At 37.1% G+C, this 17,719-nt stretch overlaps 1 protein-coding gene across 8 annotated transcripts in view; it reads right to left on the minus strand.

The window, feature by feature from the left end:
• The window catches only part of VPS13A (vacuolar protein sorting 13 homolog A), a 111,546-nt gene extending 94,860 nt beyond the window's left edge, over window positions 1-16,686 (minus strand). For all 8 annotated transcript variants that reach the window (XM_074932442.1, XM_074932441.1, XM_074932440.1 and 5 more), the window contains exons 1-13: window positions 16,523-16,686; window positions 8,630-8,673; window positions 8,081-8,123; window positions 7,014-7,109; window positions 6,632-6,733; window positions 5,869-5,978; window positions 5,498-5,557; window positions 4,323-4,382; window positions 4,008-4,088; window positions 3,497-3,554; window positions 1,347-1,474; window positions 1,029-1,135; window positions 168-339 (exon numbers count right to left, since the gene is read on the minus strand). In XM_074932442.1, the coding sequence (XP_074788543.1) occupies window positions 168-339; window positions 1,029-1,135; window positions 1,347-1,474; window positions 3,497-3,554; window positions 4,008-4,088; window positions 4,323-4,382; window positions 5,498-5,557; window positions 5,869-5,978; window positions 6,632-6,733; window positions 7,014-7,109; window positions 8,081-8,123; window positions 8,630-8,673; window positions 16,523-16,622 (1,161 nt within the window). In that variant the 5' untranslated portion in view covers window positions 16,623-16,686. The remainder of the gene's footprint in view (window positions 1-167; window positions 340-1,028; window positions 1,136-1,346; window positions 1,475-3,496; window positions 3,555-4,007; window positions 4,089-4,322; window positions 4,383-5,497; window positions 5,558-5,868; window positions 5,979-6,631; window positions 6,734-7,013; window positions 7,110-8,080; window positions 8,124-8,629; window positions 8,674-16,522) is intronic.
• Window positions 16,687-17,719: the final 1,033 nt, after the last annotated feature.

Consider the following 17,719-nt stretch of genomic DNA (forward strand, 5'->3'; position numbering starts at 1 on the left):
AAAATTGTCTAATATGTTTGTTAATACTACTCAGACAAATGTACTGATGAAGTTGCAAATCTGGGCACTGAAAATTTTAAGTTAGTACTGACTTAGAAACATGTGAACATTTAAGTTTAAGATAGCAAGATGAACAATATTTAAGCCATTTAATGAAAACGACTAACCTCCAACAATTTTAATATTTCTTCATTAGGCTTTTTTGATGTTATCTTTGTTTTATACATCTCTTTATAGTTCTTCACTTGTTTCCTATGGTGCCGAATATGTTCCCATGACCACATTTGGAGCTTAGGTTGAACATTTACTTCAAGGATGCCATAAATAACATATTTCCACCTAAAAGCAAAGACAATTGAAGTACAGTTTACATTTCTTTTGGCATATTGAAAAGACACCTAGAGCTATGCAGACTCCCACTAAATACAAACTTAAGTTGTGAAAGAGTGAAATCCCTTGTCTAAGATCACACTTCTAATCAGTAGAGGAACCTAACGATTTTATTTTTTTTCCACACAAAGTTGACAGGTTGCTATTTCCTAAAAATAAAAGGAACCTGCTACAAAAAGCTCCCCCAAATATATATATATATGTGTGTGCGTGTGAATAACCAAAACACATTTGTAAGGAATGTTCTGAAAAGTAATCAAATCCCTGCCATCTGTGTTGAAAAAGTTTGTCTATTTTTAGAAAATAGCTATGTTCTTGTAATAGTACCTAACATATAACGGGGTCTTCTTCGTCAAAACAAGAGTTAGGATATTAAAATACTATCAGACTTCAGTTTCTGGTCTGATAATGGTCTTTAAGACATTCAAATACGGTCTCCTCACATTTGGTTTGGGGTCCTCACCATAGTTTTTCTTAAGCTAGAAGTGTTAAGAAAAAAAAAAAAAACAACACACAACACAGAAGATTCTTTGTTTCAGAAGAAAATTAGTTCTACCCTCCTTAAGTAAGAAACAATCCCTTGGTAATTATTTCATAAGAATAACTAAAAGTTATTTTCAGAGTCTGAGGTGGCCTACCATGTCTTGGCATTGTTGTGCAATGGAACATCAGGTCTGTATTTCCTATATGGCAGATTTCGAGTCATCATATCAATAGACTCAAGAAGCTCCATAACACTGAAGTACTAAAAACAAACAAAAAATTAGAACCGTGTTATTGTCTTTCTGACAACAATGTGAATCATGCTTCTCTTTAAAAAAAAGAAAATAATTTACAAAGAAAAACAGGACTAAGAAATGTATGTTTATTATAAAATTTCAGGCTGCTTTTCTCATTATTCTTGCAAATTAACTTTTTTAACACAATATACATAACTTCAGAAAAAGAGTCTATACCTGTGGTTTATTGAATTCAACAGTTATATCCTGTAAATTCACATCTAAATCCATTTTTGGTGATGAAAAGTCAACATCAGATCGAGGATTCATAAGGAGTTTGGCTTTAGCTGAAATTGGGCGGAATACTAAAAAACAAGAGGTTGATATAAAAAGTGTAATTAAATTATTTAAGACTGCCATAAATGATACATAATCAGCTCAAGTTATGCCAGATTATTGATTTTAAAATGCTACACTTCAAAACATTAAGACTTTATCAACTCAGTTTAAAATATAATACAAACTCTACTCAATTTCCAGTTTCATTCTGGCAGCATTCATGGATTGTTTTCATAAGATCTCCTGTATGCAGTATTGCATGGCAGATGTTTCCATTAATCATTTATATTTGCAACAAATCCAATTTTTCTGGCTATAAGCTACTTACAGTACAAGATAGTTTCAAACACAGCACTTACTTCACTATAATTCTAATTCCATAAAGACTATATTTTTAATGTTACTGATGTTTTACACTGATACATTACATTCACAACAGTGGCTAAAACCAAACATTTCACATTTCTAAGACCAAGCCCAAGTAAGTATGGAAAAAGTCAATATGGAGCCTATGTAAAGTGAAGCACATCCCATGAAAAATATTCAGAGCAGACATGTTTTATCTGTTCCACAATTTGGCAATATAGCCATTCAATACAGCCTTCAGAAGTCATGTTTAGTTCAATTTTTCCATTTCAGCAATTGATCCAACAATGAGAATTTATCTATTACTTGAATTTGTGTAAAGCATATTTTTATCAAATAAAATTTCTTTGATTTCAACAGAAATACTGATAGACCATCTATTCTAAATACCAAATATTCTAAACTCACTGGAAGGTTTATATGAGCAGAAACAGATGAAACCACGTTTACACCAATTTACCTTTGTTTAATTTAAAGTCCTGTATTTCTTGTTAAGCTTATTTTAGTTTTATCTACACATTTTATGTGGTAGAATTTCCATTAATTTTCCCCCTGGATTTTAGCTTCCCAAATTTCATTTTTCATCCTTCTTATGTGTAAGTATTATGTTTGCATTTAGATCAAATGACAGAAGCAGACTTTGTGCTTACTGCCTTTTTATCAATGTCTCAATCTAATGAGTGCTCTAAAAGAGCCAGAATGTGCATTTACGACGGAATATCATCATGATGTAACTCTTTAAATATCTGCGTCCGTCATGGCACTGCTTTCTAAGAGTATAAATCCCAAATCATGCATTTCTGCATACAACTATTTTGAACTTCTATGCAAAGACTTAGACAACTAATGATGTTTGAACTTATTTTCTTGTAAAAAGAGTCAACGCTAGGAACTGAAAAAGATAAATAAGAAATCAGACGAAATTACGAAATAGTCCTCTGGCAGTCGAAGACACAAACGGCTTCCTCTTTCAGGAAAAGGCAGCAAGAAAAATCCCTTTTTAACTCTAGCTATAGTGAACTAAGGACTTGCTAGCTAGAGAACAAATCACATCAAAGTCCATTCTGCCTTGTAAACCATTACTAAACAATCACACACATGGCACATGAGAAATAAAACCCGTGTATTTTCCATGCAGTGAAAAGTAAACAATCACCATGTTTGAGTGGAGTCAATGCTACTTTCAGACTAAAGTAAGCAACACTCAAAGCAATACAAATTGCAGTATGGCAACACTAAAAAAAAAAAAACATATATAGAGAGAGATGTTTCAGAGTTGTGCGACTACTGTTTCCACCTCTAATGAAAAAAGATACACTTCACATAAGGCAGGTGACCTCAAAAACATTAACCTGTTACTCAAACCAATGTGATCCACAAAACTTACTTGATGCACATATTATTGCTAACTTCTTACAATAAGGAATTATCAGTGGATGTGAACAATGAAGATTTATGTATGACATTCCATTAGAATGATATATGACTCAAGACTCATCTTTTAATCAAAGCTTTTTTAAGTCTACAGATATGGTACTGTATTTGCTATAAAAATGCTACAAAAGAACTAAACTGCACTTCTTACCAAGATTTTTTAATAACAGCCAAGGTAGCAACCTCTGAGAAGCATTAAAAATTACAAGTAAGATATATGCACATATTATAAATAAAATACCACTTACCAAAATCATAACCTTCTGGAATCACACTGTGGCTGGCAACTCCCTGTTTTAAGTTAACCTACATACACAATACAGTTAAAAACAAGTTGCATTTTTATTTCATTACAAAATTTTTAAATATAAAATGTTACCAATTTAATACAGGTTTCAGACAATCCCTCTGATACACAGTACAACTCAAAATATTCATCTATGTTTTAAACAGAGTAAGACTTCTATGTTTAGCTAATAAAATCACTGAACAGTAAGATGACCATATATTGTGTATAAATTGGTACTTGACAAAGGACTTTTTTTTTTTTTTAGACTTCCTCAGATGGACGCTGCAATTCCATCACATAAAAACCTTCACATTCACTATTTTTCCTAAAAAAGCTATTAGTGCAACACAGTTCTCTGGGACATTGACATAAATGGAAGCAGAACTGAATGGGAAGCCTCTATGCTTCATAGTATGAACTACAGTACTAGATACAGTCTAGATACAGTACTAGATACATGTTACACTTACCAACGATTCATCACAACCACCATGGTAGAACATCTCTGATTTCACATTCCAGTAAGCAAAAAGGTTATCCAGTCGTACAAGCTGAAAATACAACAGAACATATGCATTAATACCTACAACTTTTAGATTTATAATTTGAATTTCACAAAGTCTGGATGAATAAAATTATTCAGAACGTTCCTTGGAGACTAGACATCCTTTTATTTTAAAGCCTATACAGTTACATGTTTTCTTGATCTCACTTTCTGTGGAAGGAACTCTAATTCAGCTTGTTTTCTTAACAACTCTCTCTTTAGCATACAGTTTATACTGCACCTTGTAGAACAACTTGGCAGTTTCATCATGTAAACACGGATTCCAATTCTTATCTGAGGTCTGAAATGAGAATTAAATAAGTTTATTTCAATATCTATAATACATCAATACTTTATCATGACCGAAACAAACCAGGAAAAAAAAGACAGGAACACCATCATAATTAAATCCCACTGAAAATAATGGAACGACACCTTCTGATTTAAGATGATTAAGCCATTCTTTTAAGTGGACACTTAATAAGGTTACTTGTCCCCAAAAAATACACATGTGTATATGCAGTGACTGGCAGACTGCACACAAAACCCTAAAGTTTCTTTAGAATTCTAATATTAGTATTGCAAACTGTTTTCCTTTACACTAATATTAATTTTAGGCAGGCACTTTGCAAAGACATAAACAAGAGACTAGAAGTTCATTTTAGTTTGAGTTGAACAGGAACACTATATGCTATTATACTTCTTCAAGGTTAAGACTCATTTCAAGAGTGAAGTAGTAACAATACCAAAGCTTCTGTTCAGTATGCAAAACTGCTTAGGGGAAGGGGCTGGCAAAAACTTTTCGATGTGCTAGTAACAAGCATTCATAAGACAACATTTTATTCAAGAAATTAAGACATATTTTCTTTAAGATTATCACTTACATAGCAAAAGTTACTGAATCAGTGCAATTCAACAGAATTAGCTTATTGCTGCTACTAGGTTGTCTTCCAGAAAAAAATAAAAAAATTGTCTATGATGACTACTATTTGCACTATAAAGCGGAGCCTGAAGATCAAAGAGCTGAGCTCCACTTTGAAACAAGATGTCATCCTCTTTTTTTTCCTCCCCAATATCAAGCAGTAACTTCCTTTCTTGGGTCTTGTGGCAGTTTCAGTAAAATAGCCATAGATTCTGAATAGCCCAAGTCCAGCAAAGTCTGGTACTTGACAACCACAAAGTGCAGCAGGCAGAAGAATAATAATTTCCTTGCAAAGGTCTGTCTTAATGCTAGCACTTTATCTTTAATGGCACTCCCTATAATATTTATGCTGCACTTGATAAACCAAGGAGTTATCATTGTGCATTGCTCATGGTATACTTTCATTAGGCAGTATGCTACCAGACAGTACAGTAATAGACAAAAACATAACTTAACCTATCAGTATACATCAACATTGCTTTTTTTAAAATTACCTGTAAACTTAGATTCTGAAGTGAAATCCCAAATGACAAGGGGTTATTTCGATTTGTGATCTAAAAGAGCAGGTGGAAGATACCAAAAAAGGGTTATTTCATGACCTGAATTTAAATTTGGAAGTAAACAGCCAACAATAAATATATAGCAAAGATCCAACAACTGTATCTTCTTTATACCCAACCATACGCTTATCAATATATTTATGCTTTGGTACAAGCTTTTTATCAGTTTTCTAAGACTATGAAATTTCCAAAGCTTTATTAAGTTACTCTCACCATGGAAAACAACTAGAAGAAAAGAAATCAGACAGGTTCCTAATTTCATGTTACAGTGCACAACCTCTTATGCTAAGTACAAAAGTACTTACATCATCTTCATAGCGAATATGGATGTTGGAAATTTTCACCTGAAGATTTTTGATGACCTGAGTGACTAGTTTTTCTACAAAAGTGTCTTGTTTCTCTTCTTTTACTTTATCTAAGTTAAAGCAAAGGAATTTAATATTTTCTTTGCATTATTTTTTAAATTACACTAAAGAAAACATTAACGTAATAAAGTTTGCATGATAGTTCTTTAAATTTTCTATTACATTGTACTCTAGTTGTATAAAAAAAGTCTTTTCAAGATAATCTATAACATTTCTATCCTCAGACCAGATGATTTCAGCTTTATTACCTGCTGCAGGAACAATCAAGTTGTTCAAAAGTGTGACTTGTACCCACTGATACTCAATGTATTTCAAGAAATACATATTTCTTGAAAGTACCAAGAGTTGAATTCGAGATAAGAGTTAACATGTATCAAAGAACAAATTAAACAGATGTAACCATAAAAATTCTTTGCTACTGGTAAGTTAAATTGTTTCTTATAAAAGAAAGAAAATGTCAGGCAGCAGAATTTCAAAAGACTCATTTATATCTAACCACATCAACACTTGAACGTTTTTATTTTCAGGATGCATGTTCTGCAACGTTGATGGCAGCTACACCTAAAAATCTGTAACTAATTGTTTTTTAAGTACCAAGAGAAAACCAGGTATCTAAAACACTTTAAGTGACAAATCCAGCATCTATCTGGATTAAAATAATGAAAGAAATAGCATCACTTTCATTAGCTTTTCCCACTCTTACCTTGGTCAGCTATTTTCTGCTTTGCTTCCTCTATCCTTTGCAATTCCCTTTGTCTTGCTTCCAAGAGCTGTCTGGCTTCTTTTTCAGCATCATATTTTATGCCTAAATACACAATGTAAAAAGGTACGATACAAAAAAGTTACACGTTTTTGAAGATGCTGTTTCAAAAGCAGTAATTTTCACATTTTGTTAATAGTTACATAACAGCAAAAAATTAGGTGACTAAATGTGAACTACTGAAAGACACCCCATTCCCATTATCTAACTGTATTTGCTAGGAGTATCTACTAGGAATAAAGCTCCTGAAAACACTATCAACCCATTCCAGATACTCCTGAAATCCCACCAGTCTATATTCACTTTTTTCTCTACATTAACTTACTGGCTGTGGGCACAATAAGCAAATAAACTCCATCAAGAACTGCCTCAACGGGTTGAGTATAAAGGTTTTGCCATGGAATCTGTAGGTTAAGTTGACCTAAAAACACAAAAGAATAAGGTTGAGGTATGCACTTAAACAGTTGACTGGGAAAAAATATCAAAAGATTAGAAAGATAATCGACATTAGCCCCATCTCTGAACAATTATTATATTGGGCAGAAAAAACAGTGTATCTGAGGCACATGTCCTTTGGGTTGTTTGCTTTACACAGCACGGAAATGTTTTTTCACAAGCAGAACTACTAAGTCTACAGGTCCTATCCCTATTCCCTTGAATTATATGCCTTCCTAACAGCAATCTCTCTCCCCTTGCAAATCCACTGCAGCAATAAATAAGAAAAGCATGGGCAGCTCATATGTGACCAGCTAAATATTCCCAAATCCAGAATTTTTAAAACATGTATTCTTTTTTTTTCCTGTGGAAGTGATTCAAAGTACTGTGTACATTTTGTCAACACGGGGACCCTGAGGTTATAGCACATTTTTCACACACATGCCGATTTTAATAAACTATGAAATCAGTTGACAGGAAAATATGTACTTCCAGGGTAGATTTAAGGGAAATATAATTACTTTAGACTTTATTTGCTTTAAGAAACCACTAACTTTTACAAGATAATCAACTTGCAAGAGAAAACTTTTCATATTAACAAAAGCAGGAGGAGGATAGAAAGGGAAACAGAAGGCAAAATCCATTGTGGAGTCTTGCTAAGACAAAGGACAAGATCCAGTCCTGCTCAGTTGCTCATCTTTGCTGTGTTGTGTTCTCTTCTCATTAATATTGAAGTGATTAGACAAGACTCCAGTATATTTTTACTTTACCATCTCAGCTCAAGGAAAGGATCTTCTTCAAAAAGTTTTTTTCAGAAGAAACGAACTTCAGAGTGTACAAAGCATGAAAATCAAGAAAACCAGGAAAATTACTCGCTTAGGATACCCAGAGCCACTTGCAAGGACAAGTAGTATGTTTAGTAACTCCTGCATGGGTGTATGATAAAACGTAACTTACCAATATGTCCTGCTTTAACTTTAAATGGCACATCTAGCTGACTCTGAAAGACAGAACATTTAGCTCATTTCAGCAACTTGTGAAATGTTTCCATACAGATAAAAAAAGTGGATGTTAACCTTATCAGCAAGTTTATCTCTCAACCACTGAAAAAACCTCATTCAATATAATGGAACAAACAAGTGTTTAGTTACAGATTTAGACTGTTAAGCCACACTGAACTAAATACATTACCAAGAGCAAGTTTCTAGCTTCATGATCTATTAAAAAAAAAATGTATTGCGGTATTGCTTTTCACCTAAACACATTCTTTTAGCAATTGCTGAGTTTTGCTTTTGAAAAAAAAGCTAAATGAAGCTAGCATACACCTTCACTTTTAAATTTAATCTCAAATTAATCAGACAATCCACACAAGTACAGAGAAAACAAAACAGTAAGTTTTCACTTAAAAGACAGTGTATCCTAAAGTAAGAACTGAAAAAAAATGCACACATCCCAAAAGGTTGTTCAAAAATCATTCTTACACCAGTTTTATTTTCACTAACTTACCAATGCATTTTCTTTTATTTCAAGATTCTTCAATGCTACAGCTCCTAAAAGCAAAGACAATAAGTAAAACTACAAGAAACAAAGTAGTAGTGGTGCACGCTAAACATCCCGAAGTCTGAGCCAGTGGTCTCTGACCTGTGGTTCTTCAGCTCTTTGCTGTCTACAATATGCAGAACATACATCTCAAATATCCATGAAATGTGATTAAGAACATACTGTTCATTCATGCTACAAAAGGATATCTGAGATTTTCTCATGGACCTTGCATGTCATAGTAGAGAACCTAATATTCTTCAAAGTAAAAATGTTGGAAATTACTGTCACATTTTTTAAGGATCCATTTTGAAATTAAAAGCTTGCTTCTTTTTCCTCAACCATCTGCTTCCTATGCTTTGGAAATCTAGCAGTATTAAAATTAGAGCGAATTTTTAGCCTTCAAAAGATGTTACATTTGCAAGTTATATTTATAGGCTTATAAAAGTTCACAGGAAGCATTTCAGTAAATCCGATTTTTGAATGTCTTAAGACAACAATAAATTCACAAGCACAGAAAATTTGAATTGCAAGATCCATTCCTACAATATATTCGACACCAGACACTTGCATACAAACACTGGAAGGGACCAGGAAACTCCTAACTTAAAACCATGCACATAGTTCGAAGCAAAGCTGTCTGCAAATTCTGCAAGAAGGATAGAACACCTGCAATGGTTATCACTATACAACTAACTCGAAGGTAGCACATGCACATGGAACAGACACCTGATATAGCTGAGCAGGGGCATAAATAAGATTCAGGAAACCAGAAGCAGATTAGAGGCCTGGAAAGGAATACAACTTGAGACTGCCAATGAAGATTTGATTGACCCAATAATGCTTTCCTTTGGGCAATACAAGTTAGAAATGCCCAAACATATGGGGACACAGGAGTTCCAACTGCAGTAAATATTCTTGCAGTTATATAGTTCTGATGGCATTAGACTACTGTTCAGAGTAGCGCCAATTTGGGGAAATTGGACACTAATCTCAAAAAATGCATTCATCAGAACAGTTGTCTCAAGTTGTTGAACTGCTGTGGAAGAGCTGATCAAGTAAATTAATCCATCCATCTTGTAGTACTCGCACAGTGCTATAAACTTTTCAATTATTTAATTTATTCATTGCATCAACCTATTATCACTTTCCAGTGGAATTCTATACATCTGACATGTGCCACCATAAACTCTCCAGAGAAATACTACATGTAGAAGGACAGGTTTTGAGAGCTGGTAATTCTGCTTTTAATCTTTAAAATACATACATATTGATGGGAATATTAGAAAAATGAAAAAAAGAACCCTCTAAGAAAACATTCTCAGCAGTACTCCATAACTATTCTAAGAACTATAACTACTCTACATAATCTTTGTAGATACAGTGACAGTTTATTGAACCATTGCGTTCAATTCTACTCTAAATTTATTCCCTGATAAAGCTGATCCTGCACAGACCATTTTACACTCATTACAGAAAGTTTCATTCTATGAGACACACACAAAAAAAAAAAAAAAAAAAAAAAAAACCAAACACCAACACACCACATTTGCTTCTCTTAGAAGATATCAGTAATTGTAATTGTAATCATGGCAACTATTTCTAATACTATCCAGAGTAAAGGTTCATATTTGTAACCAGGTTATCAGGCATGACATACAATTTCTGCACATCAGTTGAGCCATGGTAAAAATGGCAAACTCTAAGACTAAGACACATGAAGCAGTTTATCTGGGTTTAATTTCTTCACTTTCACTGTCAGCTAAGTAAACATTACCTCTCATTTATTAAGGGTTTGGCACATGTCACATTTCAGCTGAGGCATAGTAACTTAAAACTACAATAATTTGGCAGCCCTAATGCTTCTAAAAACACAGCACTGCAAAGTGAGCAAGGACTTCACCTCGAGCACTCACAACAGTATTTTGTGATGAAGAACTATAGCTCGATTTACCTGAATACATTGTAATGGCAGAAAACAAACAGTACTGGTACTGTTTCAAACAAGATGGCTTTGACAATTCTACATGAAATGTCGGGATTGGTAAGTGGGGTAAATAATTCTTCACCAGTTTTCCTACACTTACAATTTTAAAATTAGTAAATTTAAAGGGTTTAGGTAGAATCATTAGAAGAGATATAAATTAGTAAAACTTCAATCACCTCAATTTAAGTATAAAATTACTGAAACACATTCACTAAAATATCACAGTTTACTTACAAAAACCTTGATTGATGGTCTGACCACAGTGAATGGACTATCAAATCACACAAAAGGCTGCTACTGAAGCACTGTTTTATGTATCTACATAACCTTTCTTTTTCCTACACTTGAGAGTGCAAGAAAGAGGTTAACTAAACATTCCTACAAGTAAACAAGAACTATTTCCAAAGTTACTACACCTCAGCTGGCAACCAATTCTAATATGCAAAATTTGCAATGGAGTAACCCACTACGTAAGTATGCACTTTCACTGTCACTTTTTATTCTCAATCACACTCAGCTGTTTCATTTGCAATGAAAGGTAGGTCCACGTGCAATTACACTGAATCAATCCTGACTGTTCCTCAGGGGTGGGGCGGAGGGGGGAAACTTACAAACAGGAGCAGAAAAATCAGGGAACAAAGGCCTGTTACAGAACATAACGCAGCTACTGAATTTTACTGTCTCGGAGCACTGCCAATGAATTTTAATTGCAAGAATTTCAAAACACATCAAGATTCAGTTGGTTGGTTTTGTTGAGGTTTTAGAGTTTTTATTTTCCCCTCTTGGGGGCAATTAGATGTTTCTTTATTTTGATGACAGAAATGTGTCCAAATAAAACCCCATTTGATGGGTTAAAAATTGCTCAACTAAGCAACCTTGAAAACTGTATATACAAGTAGTTGGGAGTTGTACAAATATATAGGATTAAACATGTAGGCTAACAGTCAAAGCAGCAATAAAAGCCAGAACATTTATCAATATCTATACTACTGTCTATGATTTATTTAGGCTGTATTATAAAGCAAATTACTGATCTCTGCATATTGTAAATAATTCAACAAAATCAAACATTTGTCAAAAATCTGGAATAAATAGCTTTATAGTTTTAATCTTAGATACTCAAAGTAACTGCATGAATTTGAGTGCATGAACCAACATCTACTACCAAGGACTTAGCTCGCAAAAAGAGATCTGGAAAATAAGATAACTCCTGGTAAACCATTTCACCAAAGAGGCCTAACTAAAATTTTGTTATGGATGTCAACAGAAGTTAAAGAGTGGGAATAAATTTAATCCACATAAAAAAACCTGTAGATTTAACCTATGTGCAAATCAAATCGCACCTCTGCTCTCTTGTAAACAAGAACGGGGTGAAACGAGGGCAAGGGTAGGGAGGACAGATGAGAGAGAGATGAAAGATAATAGGCAACAGAAACTAAAAACACACCAGTTGAGATCTGACCAGTATCCAACACTGCTGGCTCACATATTGCAACAGAATTTCAGCTTTACAGTAACAGCATTGTCAGCTTGTACATCTCTTTAATCACTTTATACAAACAGCTGCCTTTGCCAGTCATCTCCCACTGGTGTTTGTGCTGTTAATTATTGCTGTTCAAGTGTACCTTCTGGAGACAATCTCTAAGTCTTTGAGGATCAGAGTGCCTGCCAAATACCTCCTCTATTGATATCTACTGTAAAATGGGTCATGAAAAGCATTAGAAACTACTAGATATTCTTGACCCCTCAGTCAATTCAAATTACTAATAGTAAGGGCACGATTGCACCTGCTATACCTAGACAAGACAACGTATGCAAAAGTAGTAATCTTTTAGTATAACAACAGGTATAGCTGGAAAAAAAATTAGAAGTGCTTGTATGCTCACAAACTAGTTATCTACCTATATCATCCTGCTAACATACCTTCAAATAAATTGTGTTCAGAAAGATATGCTTGAGACATTACCTAATAAGTAAGTGTGCCAAGCCAACAGAGAATTAAGTATTTTCCAAGGGCAGTACAGAGCATCTGACCAAAACACTGAATGAAAAGTTATTTAGACCCAGTCAAAAGTGGCAACATGAACTTTGGTGAAAAAAAATCGTCTCTCATAGTGTTAGGAAATCTCAATGAAACATCACTTCTCAGAAATAACTATCAACATCACACATTGTTTCAATCATTTCTTCAGGTATTGAAGTATGACTTCATTAGGTCTAGAGTATTCAAAAACATCTAAGTTACCTACTTATCTAATCTGTTTATCTAAACCAAGTACTTACACATTTATTAGCACAGCTCATTGAAACTATCATTTTAAGTGAAGACCAGAACACAAAGAGGTTTAAAACACTGTTCTTCCCAGCATCAGCCATCCAATAGCTTTCCTTGATGGCTGCCTAACAGTTATTTTTTATTATTCAGCTTCATACTAACGGACTTCTTAAGGAATATTATTTTCTTGCCTGTTACATTCTTTTCTGAGTCTTGGCCTTTCCAATATTGACCTTACATGTTCAAATTAACTTTTTTACTTGTATAGGTTATCCTACATTCTCCTTTCTGTGTTTCCTTTTATATTTCAGGTCATTCAGTTCTTGCAACTCTCTCATCCATGAGTCTGTTTCCAGATATCACATCTTTCTTTAGTATCGAGACAGTATGCATTTCTACCCCTCAATCTGAGGGGTTTTTTTTAATGAGGTAGAAAACCCAACAAAACAAAACATTTTACGATTTACATTTCTGTAGTTATAGTATTTGGAGCAGTGTCATCACACAATTTTATTACACAGATTGAATCTGGATGGCTTTAATAGACCATGCTGAAGTCTCTTATTATGCAAAACCAAAATTAATATTAAGCAGGTTCATTAGAAAATCATTAACAAAGCTCCCAAATTTACAGAGCTGAAACTATAAAAAGTTTGGGTTTACACATATATATCCAGAGTCTAGCAACAGATTACCAGTCTTAATCTAAACAGGTTTAACAATATATGACAAGGACATAACTTGTTCCCTACAGCATCTAAAAAAACTCCCTTGGGTATTTAATAATTCAGATGCAAAAAAATACATGCTGTTTAAAATTTAAAATACAGGTATATAGCATCCGTGCAGCGCTATGGCATCAAAAAAAGCACTGGCCATTTGTTACAAGGAGAAAAACTTTCATTTAAATCACTACTAAAATATTGAATGTATTTCGAACAATTTAATTTCAAGGCTACATGATTTATGTAAAATTCAGCAAGGTTATCATGACACAAAGACAAACACTGTATGACAACACATAGCTGTAATGGAAATGTTTTCAGGGCATGCAGACAAGCATGAAAAAGTACTGAGTTAACAAAAAACACTAAGACAAAAAAATAGTACTATTTTTCTAAAGAAGTTATTTTGTGCCACAATTTCAGCAATTAGAAACCAAATAAAATTCGCAGCAGACTTTAGACGTACTGTGACTGTAGGGATCTACTAATCAGTGATGGCCTCCATATAAAGACAGTAGTCTACTGCTATCAGTACTAATAGTTACTGTTTTTTAGATAGAGGAGTGCAATTTCCAGGTCCTCCAAGATCTCTGGAATGAAAGAAACATTGCAGATGCACACATCATTAAACATCGCTTAAGTTGCAAATACAAGTGAAAGCATCATATAGTAGACCAAGAAAAAATAAAGTTCTAAAGGTGATGCTTCAAAAATGCTAAGCAGTAATTCTGGGCATCTCAGATCAAGACATAGCTTCATATACCAATTTTCATGATAAATAGACAGACTCTGTAGAGAAAAACTTATTTTATTCTATTACAAAGGCACTGTACTGAGGAAAAAGAAATTTAAAGAAAAAATATACTAAAGCCCCTAAAGTATTAAAACTAATTGAACAGTAGTAAAAAAATCCTAAAATCAGTTTCCACATATATTAAAAATATATAACAGCTGAATATCAAATCTCCAGAATAAAACTCAGTGAGATCTATTTACCTTTAAAAAAAATGTAAGAAAGCTAATGCATCTAATCCGGTTAAGAGTTGACTCACACAAACATAAACTGCTAAGAGTAACCACCAGCAAACTACAAGCTGGAAAAATAAGCTTTTACCTTTTTGTAATGTATAAACATTGCCCAAAACATTTACAGAATGGTCCATATTTTACATTAACATTTTGCTTGCCTTCCCTGAACAGAAAGAAGAAACTATGATATCTGATATACTTCTTAAGTACACAAATCAGTTAGTTTGACACACTTTTGCTGAAAGATGCAATAACTCAGTCCTGTCAAATACAAATATTTATTACATAGCCTGTAATAAATACCCTATATTGGACCTTACTGCTAGAAAACAAGGGCTACTACTTTCTGTCCAGCAGTTACACATACTGTTGCAGTGTTAAGACTTCGTATAGAGACAGAATTTTGTAAATATCCTACAAATGCCTTAACTAACTGAAGGAGAATTACTGCAGAGATGAAACCAAATAAGAACGCCATTTCCGAAAATGGAAGCATGAAACAAAAACATCCAAGATGGAAAAAACTTCAGAAGCTTCCAAAAATCTGATTCATATACATGAGTATCTAAGAATGGAATTGTAGGTAGGGAATACCTCGAGGATGCTTCACACCTGCAGACAAACGAACGTACATGTAAAAAAAAAAAAAAAAACCTGCACCCCTGTGTTTGCTTTTACTGATGCTGCAATCACCTGGAATGCACATGCAAAACCCATCTAGGAGTGGTTTCTGCACATACATCTGTTACTTACCTGTTTTACTCTTCTTATGCTACCTTATTTTGCCCAGACATACTGGAAAGAGAGAACTTTGTTGCTGTTTCTTTGTACCTACATACTAAAGGGACCTCAACAGAGCACACTCAAACAGAATACCTTCCTCCCTTCAGAACTGGCATGCCGATTTATTTCTACAAACTATTGCTTACTTCGCCTAGCACAGTTGGTCACAGCCTCTGCAAATACATAAGACAGGCTCTATTCCCGATTCTTTAACGCTAAAGCCGACAAACATTCTAGACCCACAAATGACAGCACAAAGAATGGCACGTCACTGCTGTTCGCAGAGAGGCTACTCGCTTCCACCAGCACACCACAGACATTAAACCGGCATCAAAACCCCCGGCGGTTTTTTTCAGTTTCCTATTTCCGAGCTGGGAAAATGTCAGTAAGTCAGCTCAGTTTCGCATTCACTCAAAGCCGGGTCAGGGTCCGGGATCCGGGCCGGCGGCGGCGGCTCCGGCTGCCCCACCACCACCGCCGTCCCCAAACTTTCCGCGAGTGCCACCAGCAACCTCGCGGATCCCGACACCCACAGAGTCCTCAGCCCAAGGTACGTCCCCAGCCAAGAGACGGCTGCAAGGGCAGCTACACAGGGAAAAATAACACGCAAGCGGACACTCATACACCTTAGGCACTTTGATCTGGTCTCTCCTTCCCCTGCTTGGCAGCTCCTACTGGCCCCGCCGCCCCCCGCTGCCGCAACCGGCTGCTCCACGCCCCCCGCGGGCACCTCCTTCCCAGCCCGCCCGCCTCCATGACTATTTTTAAGCTGCCGGGCTGCTGGGTAGGAGGAGAGGCGGCAGAGCTGCCGGGTAGGCAGCTCAGCGCGGCGGCGGGCGCGGCACCGCCCGGCCCGGCGCCACGGGGACACCGCCCCGGCCGGCTCCCCTGCGCGAGCGGCAGGGCAGCCCCAAACCCGGCCGGGCAGCCCCAAGCCCGTCTGGGCAGAAAGCGCCACGGCGGTGCTGAGGGCGGCGGCGGGCAGGCGGCTCCCCAGCGCAGCGCGGCCGGGCCTGGCCCGGCCGTGCGGCGCGTTCCTCCGCGGCGCGGCAGCCCCGTACCTCCCCAGATGCCCAGCTTCAGCTGGGAGCTGTCCAGGTTCACCACGTAGTCGCCGAGAAAGCGGTTCAGGACGTCCACGACCAGCGACTCAAACACCATGCTGGCCCACTCCCCGGCGGCAGCACCACCGTGAACGCCGCCGCCCCGCTCCCGCTCCTGCTCCTGCCCCCGCCCGAACGCGGCACCGCCCCCCCGCCACTGACACTGCGGCGCCCCGCCCCGCGGCCCCAGGGGGCGGTGCCTCCGCCCCGCCCCGCCCCGCCCGGCCCCCGCCTGCGCTGTGCGCACGCGCCTTGGGCCGCTTCCCCGCGCGCAGGCGCGGTGCTGCGGTGCCGCGGGGAGGGTGGGGCGCGGTTTGCGCCGGGCCACGGGAGCCGGCGGGGGCGCGGCCGCGGAGGGCGGGGGCGCGGGTGCTCCCGCCCTTTCCCGAGGTCGCTCGCTACGACTTTCGAAGGAAATACGACGGCTTCACACTGGCCAGCGACTTTTGTTTAAGATACCGGCTGGCTTGTCCAAGGAGTTTAATTGTGATCGCCATTACGATTTTTAGAAGTAATTTGTTTCCCCAGGCTGGGCAAGCGTAGAAGTTATTACATTTCTCAGCCGTTTGAAAGTGGCTGAATTATTATTGGCGTAATGGCTAAACCAAGTTGAATTTAAGATACTTCTCCAAAGAGCTTGGCTCTTAAGGCATTTTCTTGCTTGGGAACCTGCAGAATCAAGCTGAGAAATCTGGGTCATGCCTGCCCTGAGTGTCTCTGCTGAGGCTTCCCACATGCACAAGGTTCTTCTTCTGCCAAACAGATGCAATGCATTTCTTTGATAGTGGCAGAAAAAATATAATAATCTTCCAGTTTGTTCCTGGAACAGCAACAATTAGGTTTGAAATTAAGCTAAATGTTTTACTGATAAGCAAACACCTGAGTTTTTGTAGTGTGTGGTATTAGGTTTGCATGGCAAGTTTGGCGGGTCAGAGGGCCGCCTTTGTGAGGGCTGCCCTGTGCTGGACACAGCGGTTCCAGGTAGCTCCAACATAGCCCCCGCAGGGCACGGCTGGGCTTCTCAACAATGCTTCTGGCCCCTCTGTGGTAACCTATTTAAGAAAGGGTAAAAAACGCTGCACAGCAGCTGTGACAGAAGTAAGAACAACATGGGAGAAACAACACTGCAGACACCGAGGTCAGCGGAGAAGGAGC

This window comes from Athene noctua, chromosome Z (genome assembly GCF_965140245.1).
Source record: "Athene noctua chromosome Z, bAthNoc1.hap1.1, whole genome shotgun sequence".
In the NCBI taxonomy this organism is placed as follows: Eukaryota; Metazoa; Chordata; class Aves; order Strigiformes; family Strigidae; genus Athene; species Athene noctua.